The sequence below is a fragment of the Triplophysa dalaica genome, chromosome 7 (genome assembly GCF_015846415.1).
Source record: "Triplophysa dalaica isolate WHDGS20190420 chromosome 7, ASM1584641v1, whole genome shotgun sequence".
NCBI classification, from domain to species: Eukaryota; Metazoa; Chordata; class Actinopteri; order Cypriniformes; family Nemacheilidae; genus Triplophysa; species Triplophysa dalaica.
In genome coordinates, this window is record NC_079548.1 from 202,416 (window position 1) to 227,500 (window position 25,085).

General features: G+C 42.3%; 1 protein-coding gene across 4 annotated transcripts in view; it reads right to left on the reverse strand.

The window, feature by feature from the left end:
* Positions 1-313: 313 nt before the first annotated feature.
* The window catches only part of LOC130426438 (glutamate receptor ionotropic, NMDA 2B-like), a 26,789-nt gene continuing 2,017 nt past the window's right edge, over positions 314-25,085 (reverse strand). For 3 of the 4 annotated variants that reach the window (XM_056753218.1, XM_056753217.1, XM_056753216.1), the window contains 16 exons: positions 22,946-23,055; positions 22,290-22,360; positions 18,473-19,048; positions 11,798-11,941; positions 11,372-11,642; positions 9,804-9,996; positions 9,179-9,293; positions 8,900-9,108; positions 8,610-8,781; positions 7,989-8,142; positions 7,793-7,918; positions 6,317-6,546; positions 5,925-6,085; positions 5,383-5,570; positions 4,966-5,204; positions 314-4,871 (listed from right to left, as the gene is read on the reverse strand). In XM_056753218.1, the coding sequence (XP_056609196.1) occupies positions 2,763-4,871; positions 4,966-5,204; positions 5,383-5,570; positions 5,925-6,085; positions 6,317-6,546; positions 7,793-7,918; positions 7,989-8,142; positions 8,610-8,781; positions 8,900-9,108; positions 9,179-9,293; positions 9,804-9,996; positions 11,372-11,642; positions 11,798-11,941; positions 18,473-19,024 (4,863 nt within the window). In that variant the 5' untranslated portion in view covers positions 19,025-19,048; positions 22,290-22,360; positions 22,946-23,055 and the 3' untranslated portion in view covers positions 314-2,762. Of the gene's footprint in view, positions 4,872-4,965; positions 5,205-5,382; positions 5,571-5,924; positions 6,086-6,316; positions 6,547-7,792; positions 7,919-7,988; positions 8,143-8,609; positions 8,782-8,899; positions 9,109-9,178; positions 9,294-9,803; positions 9,997-11,371; positions 11,643-11,797; positions 11,942-18,472; positions 19,049-22,289; positions 22,361-22,945; positions 23,056-24,017; positions 24,631-25,085 lie in introns of those variants that run through there. The other variant, XM_056753219.1, reaches the window with a different exon arrangement.

The window sequence follows — 25,085 nt, forward strand, 5'->3', positions numbered from 1 at the left end:
AAACCACGGAGACATTTCTCAAAATATCTTAAAAATATTTACAATCACGTGAGATGAGCAGAAATAAACGATGACAGAGTTTCATTATAACTTGGCCACGGTTGTGTTAAAACGCTTGGAAACATTTAGCTGTTTGTGTTTGCACACTCCAAACGATGTCCACGAAGTGTTGTGTAAATAGTGTGCAGTAAAGTCTGTGACACACTGGTGTAGTTGTGTGTCTTACGTAACACATTACAGTACGCAGTGCAGTCGATGGTGTTGTACAGTTTGATGCGCGTGCACACACAGAAACAACTCCACAGCAGCGTCGCTTGTTTGATTCACTTTATTTAGCATGTGAAAGAATTCTCAACCCTTCTACGTCGTGAAAAGATCCTCTCAATATTAAAGTATCATTGAGGTTTGCGTTCGTATCGTCATAGAAAAGGAATTGTGTTCATTATATACACAATCTGTACAAGTATTCACTCTAGAATCGTATTTAGAGATGTAAAAATTCTGTGACTTATCAAAGTGGATGCGATTCTTATTCCATAGTGAAAGAATTCACTCATTCAGCCTGCATCCTCTGGCACTGCAGTTACCATGGAAACAGCACGGCGATACCCCAGCATGGAGAGTATGCGCCGCAGAAGCGGCCGTCTCGCGCGCAACGCGTTCATCACCCACGTCGAGTGACAAACTAACCCATTCTGTGAAGGTAGAGATGGACTTTGTGTTGTGGTGACTGGCGATTTAGTTACACCAGTTACCGATTCGTAAAACTCCAACCCAGCTGCTATACTTACCTTAGAATAATAATGACAATATAGTAGTCAACAGAACGCTAAAGTTTCCTATATATTGCGAGTACACTAGAATGAAGTCTAACTACAACTAGGCGTGTTTCTCTATGAACACAAGAAAAGCACACAGAGCTCAAGCCACAGAGAGACACTTCAGTTGTGGCATCAGCGGACCCTCTTCACAGATGTGACACAATCACAGCTTCCCTTTCAATTCATTCAGCTTATAGCAGCTTATGGTGCTCTCCTCCGTCCCCAGCTCCACCTCACGTTTACAATCTCCACTTCTTTTATTCCTTCTCATACGTCTCAACTGCATTTGAATTATGGGTTACACTTAAATGTCTTGAGGAACTCATGACGTCTGCTTGTTCTATTCAGTTTACACTGAGGGGTCATCGCTGCGCTCCCTGCTCTTCCTTATGGATGTTTAGGGAGTTTTGCCCAGAACAAAACCAAACCGCCAATCTAAACTGAATGCTAATTGTCAATCATTTTTGACGCATCTGAACCTGACAGAATTCTTTCATCATCATCATCAAAGTTTCTATTTTCTTTAGAACACAAAAGAAGATATTTTGAAGAATTGACTTTGAAGTGTATGAACACAAAACCACCGAGACGTTTCTCAAAATATCTTCTTTTGTGTTTCACTGAAAAAAGACTCGCATACAGTGGGAAAAGAACTGTGGCTTATAGAACTATTGCTGTGTGAAGAACTCAAACGTCACCGCTCTATGACGGGAACATGTAGACCCCCAGCTTCAACACATCTGAAAGCACACTGTGATATCATGACCTAGTAAACCACAGAGTTTAAAGACAAACTGTAAAAGCAGAAGGATTCAAGCGTTTACCTTACGTTTACAACACAAATGACACTCCATCAAATAAACGCTAAAGTCATTCAGTCGAGCTTAAGGTCCTAAATCACACTGAAGCTGGAGATCTGTGTGTGTGTGGGGGGGGGTACTTAACCATTATAATCATTAACACTACAGTAAACATAGAAAGAGTCCTCTGGAAACTAAAGTGAGAATAGTCCATAGATATTCCGCTTTCTTGTTCTCACATAGATTGCGAGGTAAACGTGTGTGTGTGTGTAGTGTGTAGTGTGAAGAGAAACTTTGTGAGGAGCAAAGCAGTAAAAGAAACACATAAAAATGTCCACGACAGCACAGCGTAGCTCTGTTACATTCTAGTCAAAGGAATAAAGAGGAGTTGAAGTCTTCTTAAGTAAAGCTGGCAGTAAACTATCAGAATCGAGTCATAAAAGCAAACTATCACTTATCAGAAGTAGTAATGCTTGACTATACTTTGCATATTTTTGTTGTGTTTTTATCTTGATTTTGGTTATTTGTTAAATATGTGAAAAAGCTATATTAAAGGTTGTCTGTTAATAATACAAAGAGAAGATGTATTTACAGAGTTAACACTAACTTACTCTACATTATCTTCCAGACAAGAATAATTAAAGAATCACAGATGATGTGTAACGCTGTTGATGTGAAATATCACGGCAGTAGAGACGCTTGAATATAAATGAGCGTGGGAGCCGGAACACTCGGCAGTGAACAGCGTGAGAGAGGCCGTTGCCATGGTTACATGAGGATGATGTGGAGACTGACTGATGTCCATGCCGCTCACATCGTCTCTGGATATGTGCATCCAAAGAAACAGTGAACCCTTCTCGGAGGTTCCAGGAGGATTGTGTCTGGCATCGTCTCTGAGGTAAAATTGTTACCCTGTTAAAAAAAACAAATGCATTCGTTGCACTGTCATGATGCCATCTTTACAATAGAGCAGATGAGAAGAGGAGAGGTGAAACAGGCCATCTGCTCTACTGCACTTCTCCTCAGACACATTCAGCAGATGGACAGCAGCTCATGGTCGCTGTAAACATGTACTTGACAGGAAATATGACATTTTCTCAAGTTCGGCGTGTTCTGCTAAAGTCTGGCTCGTAGGATTGCTTCACACATCAGACTCGATGCTGGAGAGTTTCTCGTACACGTGTCCATTGCTGCCGTTGAAGGGTCGAGGCGGACCGAGACTCAGCTTGCTGGTGTGGTGGTTTCCGGCACACAGCTCGGCAGGAAAGTGCGGGCCGGGAAAGTTCGACATGACTCCTGAAGCTGCCGACGCTGGCAGGAACGAGGTCACGCCCATGGGGCCGTGCGTGTTGCTCTGCTGATTGGTGACATAGTAAGACTTGGCACCATGCAGCAGACACTGGTCATCCCCGAACGTGGGAATGAAGGGGTTGTGATTGCTTCGGTCAGGATAAAGGGATTTGGATAAGGGTGCAGGCCCTTCCATCAGTCCCCTGTCTCTCAATTCCCTCTCACCCAGCGAGCGGCGTTGAGGCGCACCCTCTCCCGCTCTGAACAAACCGAATGGCGATCCTGCGCCCTTCGCCCTCTCCAGACCACCGTAGAACAGTGGGTCGAGGTCTGCGTCGCATTCCAGACCTCCCTGACTTTCGTATTCGTGTCCGAAGGAACTGGAGGCATCCATGCAGCGCTCCCGCTCCTTTAGGCTCACACTGCGAGGCCCAGGGGGCAGTGCCCCACCCATTCCTCCAGCCCCGCCGAAATTCAGAGGCGCAGCCGCTCCCACCACCCCTTCTCTCTGTAGGTCCACGAAGGTGTCGTAGGAATGCTGTCGCCGTAGCGGCCTTGCACCGAAAGCCCTGCGACGCTGTGCTGGCGTCTGCACTCTACTGCTCCCCAGCTGCTCCAGTAAGTGGCTACTGTCCTCGCTGATGTCGTAGAGGTTGCCCGATTTCTTGCAAGTATCACACCGCATACAAGTGGCTGAGCTGGGACGGCTGCTCCCCAGCCCTCCTCCACCGCCCGACTGGACACAGTTAGTGCCCCCGCCGATGAAGCTACCCCCGTGAAGGACGGTCTGCTTGCTGCCCGCGCTGGTGGCACGACAGCTACGACATTCCCAATCGCTGCCGTCCAGCTTCTTGGGTTTGTTCTTCAGGAAGTCATCCACAGACACCAGGCTAGTGCAGTTCTCTCCTAACCCAGTGGGACCATCTGTAAGATCCACATGCTCCCACTGTGGGATGCCTTCTTTGGGACGGAACTGATCCAGGTAGAAATCCCTCATGCTTTCTTTGTCCTGTAAGAGATATGAGGTTGAGTTGGTGCTACCTCCTCTCTTGCGTTCAGAAGGGGGTGAGGCAGAGCGTTGGCCGTGGTGGTGATGATGGTGGCCATGACGCTGGCGGCGGCGGTAGCCCAACTCGATCTCATCAAATTCACGGCGGGACTTTGCAGACGCCGGACGTTTCTTAAGACTGTCTCTGTATTGCTTTCGTTTCTTAGCGTTGCCCTCTAGATTGCCGTAGGTCACCGTATGCGTGGAAATGTCCGACATGTTTCCATCATCGGCACCGCCGCAGTACCTCTCGTGCCCTGGGATGTATCCCGAACTGGACGCCCCACCTTTGAAAGAGAACTTGCCATATAGGTCGGCCAGGCCCTGTTTCAAGCCCTGCCCAGTCGAAGGGGGCTGACTCTGCAGCAGGTCAAACTTGCTCATGTTTCTGTGCGTGAGTGCAGAGCGCGGGTGGCTGGAGAAGATGGGGACCACGCCTCCAGCTAAGCTATCACAGTCAAACATGCCTCCCTCCAAGGAAATGCTGGATCCTTGGCTTGGAGGACGGTTTGGGGCTGGTCCAGTCAGGCCCAGGGTCGAGCCGCCATGGTGGTGCAAGTAATGGTCTTGATACAAGTTACTGTCCTTCAGGTGCAGGTTGCCAAAGGTGCGCTCCACCTCGTTGATGTAGTCACTGAACATGTTTTCGTCGAGCAGGTACGGGGCTTTGCAGTCCGAGTGTCCGGCCAGACTGCGGCGATGCTCACTGATGTCGTACACAGAAGACTCTCTGCGGATGAAGTCCAGGGCGCTGTGCGGGGAGCCGTTGACTCCAGAGAGAGACGCCATGTTTTTGGCGGTGCGCAGTAGCCGCAGGATGTTCGAGTGCGTGTTGTTCATGGTGGCAGAGGGTGAATTCAACGCCGAACTCTTGTCTTCGATTTCAACTCCGTGAATGCAGCTATAAATCTCCTGAAAGAGGAAATGAGATGTTTCAGGACACCCGAGAACTTTTAGGAGCTCTCGTATGACGTTTTTGACATGTATGGTTATGTGACACACTCACCCTGCTGATACTAAAGGTGAGACCCGGTTTTCCAGAACACACACCCATGAAGCAGAAGCGTAGGTGCCAGAAGAAGACGTGTTCAGCGATGAACGTGATGAGTGACAGAGCCATTGCGGCTCCTAACATGTAGAAGACACCCGCCATGTTGTCCACATCCAGCTGACTGCTCATCACTTCATTCTTCTCATGGTGGCAGATCCCGGTGAGCCAGAGAGCCTCAAACTCCTCCATGTCACCTGACACACACACACATGAGAATGTGTCCTAATGATAGACTTTAATAGAATAATATAGTTCACATTTGTAAGTGACAGCTGTTAACATGAATGCAACTGTAATGTTTTATAAACAAGCAACTAGGAGTGAAAATTTTACGATATGTGAACGCGAGTGGGACTGGATGTGGGTTCCTACCATCTCCAAACAGCTGAAGGATGGCGAGGTCCACCTGTCTCTTCCAGATGGATTCTTTTTGGATGGCGATGCCGTAGCCTGTGGACGCAAACACTTTCCCAGAGCCGATGGTGACCAGCTTACAGCCCTCGTCTCTTCCGGCCATGTAGTTCAACACTGCAGCGTCATAGATGAAGGCATCCAGCTTTCTGTGATTCAAAACGAAACGCATCTGAGCTTTAACGAAAGCTCACAGCAAACCTTTAACCCACTGAGAGAGCGAGGAAGCTTCTCTTGGGCTCGCACGCCCATCTCTCCTCACCAAGAACATCATGTTCAGTGCGAAGGCGTGTGCTCCGTGTGGCCGAAACAAAAAGCCCAGCTCCTCCCCCTCCCAAAGCCCCGCCCACATCTCTCTACATGACCGTAAGCCATCAGTTACACTACATAAATACATTTTGGGTTGAAATATCTGTGTCATATGCACAGCCGTGAATGAGCTCATTTGGTTTATACTTTTAGAAAGAACAACATCACTCAAGAAGTGTCTCAGATTATCTCACCCTGTTTTCAGACTGTACAGAGCCTCGTTCACGTTGCGCTGGTGATATTTGATCATGTACGAATGCATCTCTCTGTAGTTATTGCGGATGTTTCGTTCAGTGCTGCCGTTGGGAACGGTCCCAAAACGAAACGGAGGCGAGAAATCGTTGGGTCTCTGAAACTGAAGTGAAGCACAGACAAACACATCATCTCATCAAAACAGCGGAGTAAAGTGACACCATTATAAATCATATGCATGGTATGCTTTCACTTTCCACTGTGTGTTACTTTCATGATGTTTGTGCCTTCTGGAGCTTCAACATGTTGAATAGCGTTCATTTAGAATGATTTGTTTCTTCAGCTGAAAAAATTAAGTCATACACATCTTAGATGATAGAGAATGATAAAACACCTTTTTATCGCTGAGGCCAGACACCTGGTCCACGTACTCCTCCTGAATCATAAACGCTGCCAGATTAGCTGTATAACTGGCCAGGAAGATGACAGCGAAGAAAGCCCAAACGCTGACCATGATCTTACTGGTGGTTCCTTTGGGGTTCTGCACTGGAACTGAATTATTGAAGACCAAACCCCAGAGTAACCAGATGGCCTTCCCGATAGTGAACGACGGCCCTCCGGGCTCTGACAGGACACAAACACAATGATCATCAACACACAGGACTCATCAGGACCAATCAAGAATATTTGAAGGTGACTTTCCCAGGAATGTTAATGTGCGACCTGTGATCTCCAGCTCCTCTTCTGTAAGACTTGCAGTAAAATATATGTCTACTGTATATATGCATCTCCATATTTATCTATATAGATACGAATGCTTGTGTGTGTGTCTGTATGTTTTGGATTTTCTCCTTTTCATATCACTTTTATGGTTATATCTTTATTTATTCCTTGTGTTCAACGTATATTTCTTGATTTGTTTTCTTGTTGTAAAGCAGCTTTGATATAATTCAAATAGTAAAAAGCACTGTAAGCTAACTAAGACCCAGACTGATTTTTCTGTCACATGACATTTACGCCTTTTTCCCTGGGATCAGACCACTGATCTATATTTATGATATTTATCGCGCCGCCATGTTGGTTTTTAAATGAATAGGGAGTTATCACACATTGATGATAAGACAGTAATTCACCAGTCTAAAGTCTTACAGAACATTCTTACCAAGCAAATATCTAAAGCATGTTAACGCTTAAGTTTTTAAAGGGGGGAATTTTCCTGTCTAATTAGATAAAGACTTGAGTTACGTTCATTATCATGACAGTAGCGCACAGACTCATGAGACCACTGACACACGTTCTTATTCTTAAGTGTAAATACAGATCAATACAGGCTGTTTATGTTCTCTAAGTCATGATGCTAATTCCTAAACACTCACCTTTTTAATTGCTATATGTCGCAATTCTGCCCACAATAAACATAAACATTGGAAAAATCATCAGAAGAAACAATTAATTTAATACACATGTGAACTAAATGCGTATCGCGCCCCTAATAAGCTGTAAAGGGGTTATTTCAGAGGGTCATTGTGACTGTAAGTCAATGGCGCTCTCTGTCAGTTGGGTATACCAAGATGGCGGCACAAACGGTTCCGGTGACTTCACTTCCTGCCGTTGGTTCAGCGTTCTAGGCACGATCCAGTCATTTATATAGATGAGTGATGGAACCCATGACCTAGTGCCATGCTCTACCTCTGTGCTACAGGAAAGCTGCAGGTCATAATGATGATATACTGATGTGTGTGGTTTGGGTTTGGTTGTTTGTTTGATGATGAAGGGGAACAGAAAGTGGTCTGTGCTGAGATCACAACAGTACGTGCTGAAGATCACAAATGATTTATTTCATCAGACATCCTCAGATGGGTCCGGTCACCTCTGCCGTCGGCGAGACACATGTTGTATCCCACAGGACTAAAGTACTCGAAGAAGAAGACGGCGAAGGCGGACACCAGCAGCAGCATGACAAACATCATGATCCAGACGTCAGCGCTAAAGGGCTCTACAGAGAGAGAAACACACGTGAGCATAGAGACATCACACACACAGAGAAGGACAGGACACGCGCTTACCAAGGAACGCTGAGGGTGATACCGTCCCGTTGCTACGGGAGACCATGACACTGATGCCCGTCTCTATGAAGGGCACGGAGAAATCGATGACCTCTGACCTTTCCTCATTGATGGTCAGCGATCCCACAGCCATGTGAGCGTTCTTCATCACCACCTGAATACACTCAAGAAAGAAAAGATGAGAGAGAGAAAACCCACCAATGAGTTATCACATCATACAATAAAACACAGAAAGTGTTTTTCTGACTTAAAGTAAAGTTCTCTGAAGTAAACATGACATCAGACGTCATGAGAGGAAAGAACGAAAACTAATGTGTGAAATATAGATGAGAGAGAAACAGAACAAAGGAAAGAGAGTTATCTCTCTATCTATCACTCTCTCTCTCTCTCTCTCTCTCTATCACTCTTTCTCGGATGTTAATTTTAGCTCTAAACACCTGAACTTCACTTCATGTGACTAAACCTGGACAGGACCTGTCATTTCTGTCTACAGATTCTTTTCAATATGAAGAATTAAAATAATCAACAAAAAATGTCAAACGTGATGTCATGAAATACTGAAAGTAAGTTTGATGGGTTGATTTGAGGTTGAGATGTTTTTTGAAGTATTTATATCATCACCTCTCCGACCAACCCGTTCCAGGTGCCGTTGATCTTCTTGCCGTGCTTGCCGTTGGTGACCAGATAAAGGTCATAGGTGAACTTCACATGCTTGGCGATCTTCTTCAGAATATCAATACAGAAACCTTTACAACAACGCTTGATATAGACCGCAGCGACGCCTGTGTGATTACTGACAGACAGAGAAAGAGTTTGATTTATTGTTGATGGTCAAGTGATGTTTGTGTGATATTGTGAGAGTGCAGAAAGGGTTCAAGGGTCATATAGAGTATAAAGTCATTCTGGCTCACACAGATTTGAGTTGTTTTCTACAGGGTACAGTGTTTCTCATGCAGGTCCCGCTGAGTGGATCCACGTCCTCTACGATGACAAACGGCGCCTCCTCAAGTGTGGCGATGGACAGATGATCATCATCTCTTCTTTCGGCACCGGAGTGAAGCTCGAACCTCGGCCACACGTGATACTTCATGGACAGAGAGCCGTTCTCCCACTTACCCACCTAAACACACACACAGATCAGATCAGAGTCCACACAACACAACAACACACAACACAAACACAAAACTCACTCGATCCCACTGACGCTCTTTATCCAGTAGTATGATCACCAGCTTGGGATGCATCTGATATCCGTCCTCACTGAACGACAGATTCCTCCCTTCAAACGTGACGTTCATCAGATACCTGTCATCAGACACATCATCATCATCATCATCATCATCATCATCATCGGTCTGTCTGTCTGTTCCGCCCGTCTGTGTTTACTGATGTTGTCATCACCTCGTTGTCGAGGGTGTTTTTCTGGCATATGTAACATGTTGATATGGCAGCCACAACGACTGCGGCTTCCAAGCTCATCCTCTGTGTTGCCATGGAAACATCATCATGAGAGAGGGAGAGCGAGTGACCTCTGCGTACAACAAGCTGTTCTATTTTCCATCTTTATCTCTCTGTGTTTCTGACCTGAGCAACAGTGTCTCACACACACAGATGTACAGTGTGTGTGTGTGTACTCAAAAATGTTTTATTGAAAATGTAAAAAAGCAGAAACTTTTGAATGATTCTAAGTGTCAGGGGATAGAATATACAGATTGTGCACTATAAAATGCATTACGTCTAAGGAATGTCCTCGTAAACCACCAATACCAACGTGTGTGTGTGATGTGTGTAGGTGTGTGTGTGTGTGTGTGTTACCTAAGCACTTCATTGGTGTTGCCTGTGATTGGACTCTTCTTGTCAGGTGACCCGTGACACCCAGATTTCAGCAGTGTGTGTGGACCTCTGTCCAGCATCATGGAGGACGTTGCTGAAGCAATGACTGCTATGCCGTCTCTCACTCGTGCCTCCAGCCCATAATCCCACTCATCATAAGACACTGAGATCATACCTGCACAACACAACACACATTCCAGTGAACAATCAGACTGTACGTGTTGAATGTGTGAGGTCTATACTGTCCTACAAAGGCAAAGTGCAGTAACTACGCAAACACTGAAACTGGGAAAAATGCCTTTAAGGTTTTAACACCAGCCAGTCCAACGTGTTGTGGGTAGATTAATGGTAATGCACTTATGTAATGCCTTATTAGGAAGAAATGTTGTATAGATAAAAACCATGACCACTGACGTGACCTTTGACCACCAAAATGCAGATACTGCACACTGCCTTTGGATGACCCTGCACAACTAAAACACTATTGCAAAAGCAAAGTGCAGTATCTGCAAAGTAAATGTGTTCATCCAGCTTTCTTCTTGTGTTTCTCACTACATGTTAATTGTTTTTAATAACGTTAATCATTTTGTTGATGTTTGCTCGTTGGGAATGTTAAAACTCCTCGAAAGTAAGTTTGAAGATTAAGAGTAATTTTATCACAATGCTCCTTTAAGCACAAAGTTTCTCATTCTGATTCATAACTTTCTATGAAATCCCCAAAACTAATTGGCAAGATGTACTCTGACAGTTGAAAAGCAGATTATTATTATTGAACAAATATGACAGGAAATTTATTAAAGTGAGGAGGCACAGCTGTTGTTAGCTAATTGCGCATAACAATAACTTTACCAGAGAAAGCAAAGTTTTGAGGGAGAAACCATTGTAAGTACAATTGGATGATCTGTCTGAAAGAATCAACAAACATCAACACAATTATAAATCACATTATCAGAGTGTCAGAGTGGAAATTTGCTTCAATGTAGAAAGTAGGCTAATGTCTGCTTATTTGCTAGCGGCTTGCTAATTAATGTTACTTTTGTATAAAGCTGTAATTTGCCTCGCTAGGAGCATATTTTGCGATCTTCCTAACACCTCTTTAGATATTTGCATTTTAACGCGAGTTCAACCATCATTTAACGCGGGATTGTGCCATGGTAGGCTAGCTGGTTGGCTTGTAGGTTCTGTGAGAGCGTTACGGCTACCAAGGCAGAGCACAGTATCTGTGGTGTCACAGCCGGGAAAACAAAATCAGAATGCAGAAACTTCCCCAAGGTTTGCCTTGTTAATAGCTTGGATTTTGTAGTTACTGAAATTTTAAATCTCTCGTTTCTCAGAAACGGCATAAGATTGAACCAGGAGACTTTGTCACAAGACAGGGCAAAGCCAGTTGTAGGCCTAAACTCAATTTTGACCAAATGTGTAGTTACTGCACTTTGACTTTGGACGGCAGTATAGTGGAGTGCAGATGGATGTTACAGAATCTCAGCAAGCGCTCAGACTCAAACTAATCAAATATTTCACGTTCAAAACATGATGGTTTGTGATGTCACCTGTGGGGAACTCAGGTGGGATATGATCAGCGTCACCAGCCACCAGAGAGGGTACGATCCATGTGTATCCGTAACCCGTGAGTCCGACAGAATGTGCCACCTCAAAGATGATGTTAGCTTCTTCTTTGGTGGAGTAGAGCAGAATGACGGGACTCTGAAGCTTCTTCAGCTGATTCTGAATCTTTGCATCTCCATCGTCTACAGACATATCCAACAGCAGGACCTCCTCCAGCTCCCAACCCACAAAACTGTTCTCGATGGTACTGCGGATCTAAACATGCACACACACACAAACACACGTGTGTAACATCAGCATGAGGAACACACACGCACACACACACACACTCACTCAGTGTTAGAGGACTTGTGTGTGTAATTGCTCAAACACATATCACTGTCTGTCTAGCATGTGTGTTCCTTCGTTACCTTGGTTACAAAGTCCTGGTATCCAGGGTAATAGGTGGTAACTATGGAGAAGATGTACCAGTCATATTCCTCCATGATGTTGAGCATGACAGACGCTTGCTGCTCGATGGACGGACCGAACTGAAAGAACATGGAGTTGTCATCCTGCACACAAGAACACAGCACTGTTACATCAGCACAATACAGTTGTGTGTGTGTGTGTGTGTGTACGCCTGGACAGAACTTTACACACTCTCTCTCATTCATGTGATTGATGCTAATAGAGTTGACCTCGTGTTTAATGTCATCTTGGTCTCATTGTAATGACGCAAACACACATCAGTTCACTTACATTCATAATGATTGACATTCTGATCCACTCTTAAAACATCCTTCTAACAGATGACACCAACACAGAACAGACACACGCACACACAGCTCTTCCGCTGTCACACTGTGGCTACACACTGATTCAGCAGCTGTGCTTCTCTGACATCACACACACACACAAGATATATATATTCATGAGTGAATAAAAGGTAAAGGTGTAGAAAGAGAAAAAATATAAGAATCATTTTATTCTATCAAACCCTAACATTACAACATCATATATGAATTCTCATGTATCATGAACTGGACTCTCACACACACACACAGCTGGCATTGTCCTGTATTGAAGACAATAGTCTTTTGAGAGCATCATAACACTGGTTAAAATGACTGTAGGAAGGAAGGAAGGCGGAAGGTGGGAAGAGAGCCGTGAGGTGGGGCCGGTGGCGTGAGTGATGGTGGGAAACAGCCGTGCACACACCGGTCCCGCATATCTCACGGAGGAGATCGGGAGCAGAAAAGGACAAGCAACAGGACTACGGACGGGAGAGGACCGGGCCCAGACGTATGTTTTAAGTTTGTATTTATGTTCTTGTGGCTTTTACTTCAGTGTTTTTATTTTGATTATACTTTGTTTGAATGTTCGACGGTTCCCGCCTCCTTCCTTCCCTACTGTGAACTTTGCTATAATGACAAAGGAGCTGTTTATAGCATCAGATCAAGGTAACATCTGTCTCCTAGTCCTGCTAGACCTCAGTGCTGAGACTGTACAGCAGAACATACTTCTACATCTCTTACACGATTATAGAGGTGTTCAGGGACGGGCACTACAAGGGTTCAGAGCCCTTATTCACAAAACATCTTAAGGCTGATAGAAGCTCCTGACTTGCTGATTTAGGAGAAACTCTTCACAATAATGGGCCTGTCTGTGCTAATTTTAGGACTCCTAAATGTTTGTGCTAAGAGTATTTCACAAAGCGTTTTAGCGCTTAAACTTGATCCTATACCTGTGGGACGTATAAATGAAGAGGACTCTAGAGTCTCTAAGACCAACTCACAACAACCTCAAATAACTGTAACGCAGGTAACCTTGAAACATAAACATGTGAGAAAGATCTCATGACAATGAACCATAAAGACTACTTATATCATGTGAACTTTATGACTTTATAAACACTTTAAATTAACATAAACATATTAGTTATGCTTAACATATAGTTTATTTAGTTTATACTTTTTTAAATAAATAATAAAAGTTTTGTTATGTGTTTATCGTATTTGTTGGCTTAATATGTTATTGTTACTTAATAAAAAACAATAAAAAGCAAACGGTTTGATTGATATTAAAATGAATGCACAATAAAAACTTTGAAGTTATCTGTTTTTGTAAATAGACTGTTCACTTGTTGAATAAGTAACTTAGTCTCTAAGATCTTAAAACTCAGGACTTTTGATGACACCTAGAATAACTAAATCCACCAGCTCAAGCTTTCTCATACGTAGCACCTAAACTCTGGAATAGCCTTCCTAATACTATTCGAGGGTCAGACACACTCTCCTAATTTAAATCTAGATTAAAGACACATCTTCTCATCCAAGCTTTCACTTGATGCATAATATGCTAAATTAATTAATTTATTGATGAACAGCAGCTGCGCTAATTATTCTCTTTATGCCCCTCCCGAGGTAAAGAGAGATCACACCAGCTCCAGAACATCCCGTGCCATCCTCCAGCGAGAGCCTGCGGACTGACTGACCATCTCAGCTCTAGCTCAGACAAATCCATCCCCACCCAAGAGACAAGAAGGACTACTTGTCACATTATTGATAAATTTACATCACATGACAGCAGTTTGAAGTAATAGCTGCACTCAGTTACATCATACCATTTATATTTGTTGTCTGAAATCCATTACCAAATAAAACCAAATGAGACCTAAACAGTTTCAACAACTGAAATATCCTAAATCACGATTTATAATCTCTCTCTATTCTTCATAAACATTTCCTAAGTAACTTTTAATCACAGTCAGTGAGTGCAGCTGTGATGTGTCAGATTAGATCTGGTCCTCCCGACTGAGTCTGGTTTCTCGTGAGGTTTAATTTCTCTATTTATGTATCATTGGAGTTTGTGTTCCTCACCACAGGGCTGAGTTGGCATGTTCTCCAGGAGACTGCTGACATTAGATATAATTTACTAGAATGATCTTGCTTGCTCTATAAACACCATACACCGTGATGAGTTGTGTCTCTGTGTTTTTCTGTTTTTATGATTTTCTCCTGTCTTTAGAACAGCGCTATGTTAGTAAATCACTGCTCATTTTGGAAGTTTTTTACACAGCCGTCCAATCACAATGGCGAAGAGGCGAGACCAACACTGCATTGAACAACCATCACACGCAACAATGCAGAAGAAAACATTTACTCCATTGTCATATTCAGTTACATTCTTCAAAATAAGATACTTGTAAGAAGCAGACTAACTGCTCTAAGCCATGTGATAAGCGTGATAATGTACAAGCAGCCGGCTGTTATAGCCAAATAAGCCCCTCCAGTGTGATCAGAACGCGACAGGAAGCACGAAGCTTGTACATTATCCCGCTTATTAAATGGTCTTCTTCTGTGAGGACAAGCCGTTTACTTTCAGTATTAAAGTAAGAAACGACCTTCAAACGCCATGAACAAGCAATTTGGTTTAATCATGTGTAAATGTAATGTCATATATGTTATTAAAAGGTATATTTATAATGAATGTTTCTGTAATAGTAAATTGTCCCTCTCGAAAAGATTTGCAGCATGCGGGTTGAAGGGTGTTACTAGTTTTGAGCGGTTGTTATTTGAAAATAACAACCCATGGAATGTCGCAACTGGCCAATCAGAATCAAGCGTTCAAATGAGCAGTGTAATAAGATATTGTAAATCACAACAACCAACACATCTCTGGAATAACAAGCAGTGCCTCCAAAGCGCCCCCAGCTGGTCGTTTTCAGAAGAGCACCAGGTATTATTATTTCAGCTGGATAAAAACACTTTGGTGGACAGTTTCATTGATTCATTTAATGGTTAGCAATTAGTCAAATAGTCTCTTATGCATTTAAGCAATTTAATGTGCCAAACCAGAGAATGAAGTCCAGTGGATTCCAGCATTACTAGATACATCATTTGCGTAGCTGTGATTCATAGGCGAAGATTGTGCTAATAGTGAATGAGCGCGCCCTATTTACAAGTGATTGGAATTCATAAACACACACATTTTAATATCTAATCTGATGTTTACGATGTATTTGTGAATCCAGAGGAAAGTTTACGCGCAAATTACTGTGAATTTACTCAATTATTTACAAATGTTTCATGAATGAGGCCCAATGTACTTTACAAGACACAAAACATTTCCATTTGTGTGTGAGTGTGTGTCAAGTGTTCTTCAGTGAAGTTTGTGTGAAGAGTAGGGTGATGATGCCGTGTTATATGTACATCTTTGACAGTCATGTGACTTCCTCTGTCTTAACAGCCTGGGCATTTTCTTCAGTGTGTGTGTGTGTGTGTGTGTGTAACAGATTGTGGCATCTTGACAGCAGGCGGTTTGGCACAGATCTCTGTGTAATTGACTGAGCAGAAATCACACACTCTCATTCAGCTGCTACATAGAGTAGTCATCTCTCTCTCTCTTTAACTCTCTCTGTCTTTCGTTATCTCTCTCTCTCTCTCTCTGAATTTACAGTTAAATAATTGGCACAATTGTTTTCGCACACCACATTGTCAATGTGTCCATACAAACACACAAAGCAGTGACAGAGGACACAAAAAGGATAAACCAATGGAGAGGTGTGTGTGATGGAGAAAACAGAGAGAGAGAGAGAGAGAGAGAGAGAGAGAGAATTTCTAAGATCTAAGATTGATGTGAAAATAACTTAATAAAGCTGTCAGCATCACTCTTTTATATTTAGATCTATCTCACTCTTGTGTAGATTTTTTCAAGTCTGCATGTGTGTAACTGCAGAAGAATGAGCTCAGGGGTTTGATCATGACACTAGCAATGTAAAGGTCATGGGTTCAATCTCAGGGATCACACAGAATCAGAAACAAATGTTTATTTTAATTCAAAGTAATTCACCTTGGATAAAAATGTCTGCCAAATCCATAAATATACATATTGTAAGATCCTTTTAAGGCTCTTTGTGATACGAGGATCTTAATCTGACTCCATGTGCAAACTCGACGTACTTTCATGAAAATCAAAGGGTTCCTTTTATCAAAACAACAATTAATAAACAATTCAGTTTGAAAACTAACTCAATCAGTGTTGCAAACTTGGCGGCTTTGTCTCTAGATTTAGCCACTTTTCAGACCCCTTTAGCGAAATATTCTTCTAAATGTGATTAGATACATATGGAGCTACTTTCAGAATAAGCGTTGGAGACTTAAGAAACATTCTGCTTCACTTCTACTGCCCCACGACAGCGAGTTTTTGCTTTCCCAGGCAGCGCAGCACCGCCTCTCTCTGGTCCACATCAATCTAACGGTGATCAGTGAGCAGAAATCATTTTACGACAGGGTTTAAGTATGATTCATCGAACATTCATATGCCACCAATCTCATCATACCAATGATCGTACGTTGATAAATATGGCGGCTGAAATTGGTGGTAATTCACATATCACGCCCCTATATAGTCAGGGTTTAGACGCCATGCCCCTAGATTTTGCGACATGGAGACACATAATCTGGCCCAAAAGAGAAATGAATGTTTACCTTTAAGCGGAATCAAAGGAAGTATAAAAAAAGAGTTTGGAAAGAGATGGCTGTGGTCATCAGTGTTGGTGTAGTGAACTGATCTCCAGCTGAGGTTTGTATTTTTATTGTATATTTATGTTGTGTAAATTAGGGATGGGCATTTAAAGCAAAAATAATATTCGAAGATCGATGAGAACTATTCGAAAATTATTCTAAATACGCACCCCTGCCCCTCATGGACGCATTTACAGTATTACACACACACAAACAGAGAGAGAGAGAGAACATTTACTTCAAATCCGTGACGACACACTGCTTTGTGTATTATGGAATAGGCAATCTTACATCAAGCTATACATTAAGATAACGTGCTGAAACATTAATATATTCACAACTCATAATACTAGGACATTTCCTTGTAAAATATGAGCATGCACATTTACACCAACTAAAAAAAACTGTGTGATTGATCAAAGAAAATATATTAAAGCCATAAAGATTTTAGAGCAGACTTAACACGAGTTAAAACATGTTAACTGAATGACGGCATTTATTAACAGTTCGGAGCGATTTCATAAATAAACAGCTCAAAATGCTTCTATTTCTACTGTCATGATAAAGTTTCTCCAGTCTGGCTGTGATGTTTTTTCTAGACGAACAGTAAACTCGAGCTGTACAAACTCAATAAGATCGGAAGCATTTCCTTAGCGATCATCTTAGTAATTAAAGCCGTTATTTGCTCCGCCCGTCTGGCATCCAGATTGGTTGTTCTGACCATAAACTAGCAACTGATTGCTGACCTGTGGATGGACCTGCTGGGTGCTTCGCCCTCAAATGATTGTGCATCGTAGTTGTTGATCCATGATAAACCAGCTTTACATTGCAGAGTTTACACTGCACTTTATTCTCATTCATTTTACCCCACACAGAACTCATTATTGACATCAATGTACCGTTTCCGTTATGCAACGCGCTGCAGTGTGCGTTACTTCGTTACCAATTGTTGTGAGAAAATGTTTTCCTCTACTGTCTCTTGATTGACAGCCTTTAGGTTTAAGGTGCGTCTTTATTGGCAGCGCCACCCTTTGGTTACATGAACACGTTACGTGTGAAAACACGGCAATTTTTTTAAGATCGCACACACTATTCGAAACGTTATAATTAAAAAACGAATCGAATATTCGAAATTCATTACTCATCCCTACTTTACATGCGCTAAATAAATACACTTCATTGCTAGCTCATTGCTAATGAATGTGCGGTGTTCCCATTTTAAAAAGACTTCATTATTATCCAGTAGTTTCAAATAGTTTTGAGGCGAGATGTTTAAGAAGAGTGAAGACTCTGTGGAATATCACAGAGAGTTGAGTTGAGATTGTGAAGGTTGTGTGTGGTTTGCCTCTGGACTTGTTGCGTGGGCCGAGCAGCGCTTTTCAGCTCCACAGCAGCTGGCTGATCTCACAGCCGTTTAAAGCGCACGGCCCGAGCGTGGGCACGCATCTCTGACTCACCACATCTCAGAGAGAGATTTCTCCCTTTTTGGTATGACACCACAAGACACAGCTCAACATCCTCACCACAGACCCCACATCACTCTCCATCACACTGGCCTTCTGAAAACCCAGCTCTTACCTTAGCAGCCATGATCATGGAGGATCCGCCCTTCACGCCCAGTATGGGGATGTGCGTCTGCGCAGAGATGAAGTCCAGGATCTGCGCTATGGCCTCCTGATCGGTGTCGTCTCCGAACACCACGCCCTGCAGCCAGTGCCCGGTCATCAGGTCACAGATGCTCTTGATGATGCTCTTGGGGTCCGTCTCGTTCATGGTGAGCAACTCCACGTTGGGTGCCAGGGGCATGTGGGTGAAATCGTCTTTGTCCCGGGCCCCGGCGAGCACCACTTCGCTGGAGTTGCCCACCAGCACCACTGCGATGCTCAGGCCCTGAAGGAGTTTGGGCAGGGGCGGGTACTGCGCCACGGACGACGGGATGTAATGGGCCACGCCTCCTCTTACCCCCCGTGACTGACAGGCCAGCGGCAGCAGCAGGAGCAGGAGGCACGCGAGGAAGAGCCGGTATGACTGGGGGCAGGGCCGGCGGCGAAATGGCGGGGCCTGTGGGTGAAGCTGCGCCCGCATTTCCTGAGAAGGTGGAGCTGAGCCACGGTAAACGCAGAGAGACATGATGAAGAAGAGAAAGACAGAGACCTGCACGAGACAGACAGAGAGAGAGAGTTAACAGCGTCATTATCATCAACACACACTCATGACAAACACACACACATGTGACATCAATATTTCATGGCTGCGTCTAGCGTCTAGGAGCAAGATATTGCTGTTTATTATGGATGAGATAAACTCTCCACTGACACAAAGAGAGAGAGAGTTCTGGCACACCTCAATGATCACAAACTCCAGGACATCTACACTTGACATTCATGAATACTTTTCTTTTTTAATCACTCAGATTTGGGTGTGATCAAGGAAATCAACTTTCAGAACATGAGAAAAGCATCTGCTCTTATTTGTCAAATACATCAGAAGGGTAAACCAAAAATAAAAAAATTTAAAAGATTAATTCTCACGTCAAACATGTCTAAGTTTCTTTCTTCTTCAAGACACAAAATAAGATATTTTAGAGAATAACACTGAACTCCATTGACTTTATGAATACAAAACCACCGAGACATTTCTCAGAATATCTTCTTTTGTGTACCTCTGAAGAAAGACTCACATACAGATTTACAAACCCATGAAATAAATAATGACTGTGAAGAGGAGGGATGAGAGGAAGATCTTCACAACAGAAAAGCAGGAAACAGATCTTTGATGCAGAGAATGACACACAGTTCAGAGATGTGAGTCTGCACTTCTCTCGGTCACTCAGTTACCATGGCAACTATTAAAATAGATCTCTCAATACAGTCGATGGCTCGACAAGCATACAGATCGGTGTGATATACACTCAAGCCCCGCCCCCTGCAGCAGCCACTCACATCGCTGTAATTAGCATAAGAGTGTCTCTTTATGGAACCCTCTCAATCCACACGCACATGCATATGCACACAAACACACACAAGCACAAAACTGACTGTAATCAGTGAGATGAAATTGATGGAATGATGCTTTACACAGATTACAGCTTCAGGTAATGCTGCTATTTCAGGAGCACAGACCACATGGATGAGGATTGTGTGTGTGTGTGCGCGTATTAAATCTTGCCTGCTGTGTTTCCGAGCTCTTGGTATTATTGGAAATTAGGGATGCGCGATAAATTATCAGTCGAATCGGTACCCATTGTTAAATGGACATTTTTAACGTTATTGCATCGGCCGTTAAATTGTCATTTTAAGTGTTATCGGCCATTAAATTGTCATTTTTTACGTTATTGGCCATTAAATTGTCATTTATTACGTTATCGGTCATTAAATGGTCACTTTTATTTTATCGGTATCGGCCGGTTTAATGGTCACTTTTATGTTATCGATATCGGTTGTTAAATGGTCACTTTTATGTTATCGTATCGGTCGTTAAATGGTCACTTTTATGTTATCGTATCGGTCATTAAATGGTCACTTTTATTTAATCGGTATCGGCCGGTTTAATGGTCACTTTTATGTTATCGATAACGGTCGTTAAATGGTCACTTTCATGTTATCGATATCGGTTGTTAAATGGTCACTTTTATGTTATCGTATCGGTCGTTAAATGGTCATTTTTATGTTATCGATATCGGTTGTTAAAAGGTCACTTTTATGTTATCGTATCGGTCGTTAAATGGTCACTTTTATGTTATTGATATCGGTCGTTAAATGGTCACTTTTATGTTATCGATATCGGTCGTTAAATGGTCACTTTTATGTTATCGGTATCGGTTGTTAAATGGTCACTTTTATGTTATCGATATCGGTTGTTAAATGGTCACGTTTATGTTATCGATAACGGTCGTTAAATGGTCACTTTTATGTTATCGGTATCGGTCATTAAATGGTCACTTTTATGTTATCGTATCGGTCGTTAAATGGTCACTTTTATGTTATCGTATCGGTCGTTAAATGGTCACTTTTATGTTATCGTATCGGTCGTTAAATGGTCACTTTTATGTTATCGGTATCGGTCCATAAATGGTCACTTTTATGTTATCGATATCGGTCGTTAAAATTGTCACTTTTATGTTATTGATATCGGTCGTTAAAATGGTCACTTTTATGTTATTGATATCGGTCGTTAAAATGGTCACTTTTATGTTATCCTATTTCTGGGTTGCTCTGGAAGAACATCTTTAATTTGTTTATTAAATAAACAAGAAACCTAAGTTAAAAAGTTATGGAATCTTTCTTTAGTGTGAAGAAGCCTTGGTACATGATTTTAAGGGGAAAAAAGATGTTTCAGTCTCTACGTTATATTAATCTTAGTTCGTGTTTATCAGCCATATATTGCATATTGGCTTCCAATGTTCATCAATTATCAGTTAACCTTATCGGCCACAATGTACATATCAGCGCTTCCCTATCAGAAATATGAGTTTCAGAGTTAAAATACCATATGAACGCCCTCTTTTGTCATGTTTCCCACTGGGATGTTGGCAAATACTTTTGATAACCGAGTATTCGAGATGGGTGGGTCTTAACCAGTCAACATGGCGGATTACTGCTGTTACAGATGTGATTTATTAGTTTATCCGCAACAGCTTCATTGCCTAGTCTTGTCATTAAATTGAAGCATACTGTGTGTTTAATCCACTGAGAAAATCCCATGTATTTCACCAATATTGCAGAATTCTCAGCAAGCTAACTAACTATACAGCAGCATGTACGACTGAAAACTATTATTGCCAGATAAGATTTTCTCGAGACACAAGCGGTGTGGTGTCTTTTCTGACAGAAAAAACCCTGAACACAACCAGCTCGGGATCATGACATCAGAAGTGAAGAGGTGAAGACAGGGTTAGATAAACATGGCTCCAACCACAGGGATGACATCAGCTACACATCACCTACAATTCAGACCCCCTGCCGTCTAATGAATGAGTGTCATCACCACTGAACATGAGAAATGTGTCAATGAAAACATCTGCACAAAATGCTGACACACAGTTTCTCATGATGCTTTGTTTGAATACTCCATTGATTTGAGTCTTCATTGAAATCAGAGGCGTCAAACTCTCTTCTTGGAGGACCACAGTTCTGCAGAGTTGAGCTCTAACACACCTGATCCCCACAGTGTGTGTGTGTGTGTGTGTGTGTGTGTGTGTGTGATATTAGATCATTTTAGAAATGAGAACATTCATTTATTATTCACAACACACACACGTGTTATTATACAATGTCATTAAGCATGTGTTGGGTTAATAGATTTGTTGTGTGTGCCTTGATGATGAGAGAAGTGTGCTTATATCACAGATTATCACAGATTACTGAGTGTGTGTGTGTGTGTGTGTGTGTCTCACCTTGTGTGTTTGAAGCGGGAATCTCACTCCTCCATCTCAGATAATGCATGATGCTCTAGAGCTCTCATACCCTACACACACACACACACACACACATTAGTACAGTACAGATGTGCACACTTGTTGGGTATTGTTTAAGTGTGTTTGTGTGTAATATAAACTCTGTTTAGCACAAGCACAGTTGATCTGAAGAGGATTCACCCAAGCATCTCATTTTGTCCCCCTTAATGCCATCTACGCTTCTTTTTCTCACATTTCTAAACACAATCTGAGTTATGAAGTAATCATGAAATCCATCAATCCATCATTCATGAGTTCGCCTCGCAGATAATACAGTGGGACAGTCCCGGGGCGAGGGCTCAGTGATTCTCTCTGAACTCGTAGCACCTGTGCAGTGTGCCAGAGCCCGGAGCATACACAAACTGAGCTGAAAACAGGCTAGTGGTCTGAAGTCGGGTGGGATGTTGTGAGACGTTCAAGAGAACAGAAGAAAGGCGGTTTGACTATTTGTAAAACTGATAGGATGATTGTTGTGATTGCCCATGTAAAGGCAGTGGAGTTAATAATCTGCATGTGCTCCTACTGAAGTTTCAGCTTTCAGAAGCTTCAGACTCCAGACGCTAAATCACAATCACATGTGTGAGGTTCGTGTGTACCTGCAGTCACTGATAGCAGCTCTCTCTCTCTCGATAGACACTTTGTGTGTTCTTCTGTGTGTGTGTTTGTCCTCTGTGCTGCTGATCTTAGTGTCCCGCTTTCACAGCGTCTGCAGGGAACGAAAAGACCTTCAATCTTCAGATCACTTTGACTTTAAACAGATTCAAAAGAAAAGACATTTCTTCATCAGAATACACCGTGTGTGTCATGACTGAGATCTGTGTTGTGTTGTGTGTCAGCAGGTATATACAGGTGTGAATGTGATGCAGAATGAAGGCCAGCAGGAGGCGGAGCTTCATCAGACTCTCTCTCTCATCACAATGTAAACGGATTATTAATCAAACTAAATCATGTTTATTTAAAAACGTAAAACAAAGAAAGTTTTGAGAAAATAATGCAATAATAAATTTGCAATAATTTCATGTTTAATAACAGCAGATGTTCTGTGTCTTCTTTATTTTCCCTTTATTATCTCTTTATTACAGTAGCTGTATGTAAAGCTGCTTCGCGACAATGAAAAATTGTAAGAAGCTTTACAGAAATAAAATTCTAATAAGATTTTCAGAAAAACACAAACCAATTGTCCAAATGTCTCAATATATAATGAAAATCTACAGCCGCGGAAAAAATTAAGAGAGCATTTAAAAAATTATTTATCTGATCTTAAAACTCACAATTTATAGGAATGTGTTTGTGTAAATCCATCATTTTCGGTTCATTGTGTGAACCACTAACAATATTCAACATGTATTTAGGAAAAGTTGATATACTTTTCTGTGATAACCTGTATTTACCCTAACCTTTTTTCAGTTTTTCACGTTTCTGTTTGATGACTTTATGAGGTTTGATTTTGTTGAACTTCAGCAGACACTGGACTGGAATGAACACAACACATCTTAAAATGATGATTTCAAAGGCTCTCTTAATCTTTTCAGCGGCTGTTGTTGTACAAACACACACCAGACAACAGTTCACAACTCTAAAGTCAAGCAGGATTCTGATTCTGTTGAGATGTAAATCCCACAGCGACATGTTTGTGTACATACAACACAACAGAAGGAGCCAACTCACCCACAGATTCATTCCTGACCACTCCAAATCATGTCACACCACGTCTGAGCTTTATCACACCTGAGTGTCGCTGTCTGAAGTGGGTTATTCAGTGTGTGTTTGTGTGTGTGTTCTCAGTGTTGGCTCTGCTAAATGTGGGCTGGAGGATTCTGTGGGGTACAAAAGAGACCAGAGGCGAGTGTTCGGCCCATTTGGGTCGGCCCACTTTCTTAAACTGGGACTGCGCTCCACTACCTGAATATGGGCCAACACACACACACGTTTCAAATCAGTTCAAGTTTATTTATGATGTGTTTTTTTATGATTACCATCGTTTCTAAGCAGCCCATGAGAACCTTATGGCACATTAATGGACAGACTGGAGAACCCCACACTAAAAGCATCATGGGTAATAAAGTACCAGGTGACAGCACAGTATCATGGGTAACAATCTGATCAAATAAGACTCTCTTCCGTGGGACACCTTACAGGTCATAGCTCAATACCCCATCAGACAGAAAAATATTTTAACTGAACACATCTCAATGAAAGAGACGCCTTACAGAACTGAAAAACAAAAAGAGAGAGAGAGATACACAGAGAGAGAAGCTGCTGCAAGATATGTCAAGTCCTGCCACGACCAAAGAACAACCAGCACAACACAACACAACACTGACAGAACAACACACACAAACTGACACTGTCACCCTCATTGAGAACTTTAATTAAAACTCATTTTCTGTTTATATTGAGATGTATATATATAGATTTTTACTTATAGACTTTTAATTTTATTCTATCTTATTTTTGATCTTAATCTGTATTTCTGCATGTTTATATTTAATCTTGTGCTTTGGCAATGTAAATTTTCTTTTATCATGACAATAAAGCTCCTTTGAATCTTGAATCTTGACAGAGAGAGATAGATAGAGAGACAAAGAGTGAGAGAGAGAGACAGAGAGAGAGAGAGTGAGAGAGACAGAGAGTGAGTGAGTGAGTGTGAGAGAGAGAGAGAGAGAGAGACAGAGAGTGAGTGAGTGAGTGAGTGTGTGAGAGAGAGAGAGAGAGAGAGAGAGAGAGAGAGAGAGA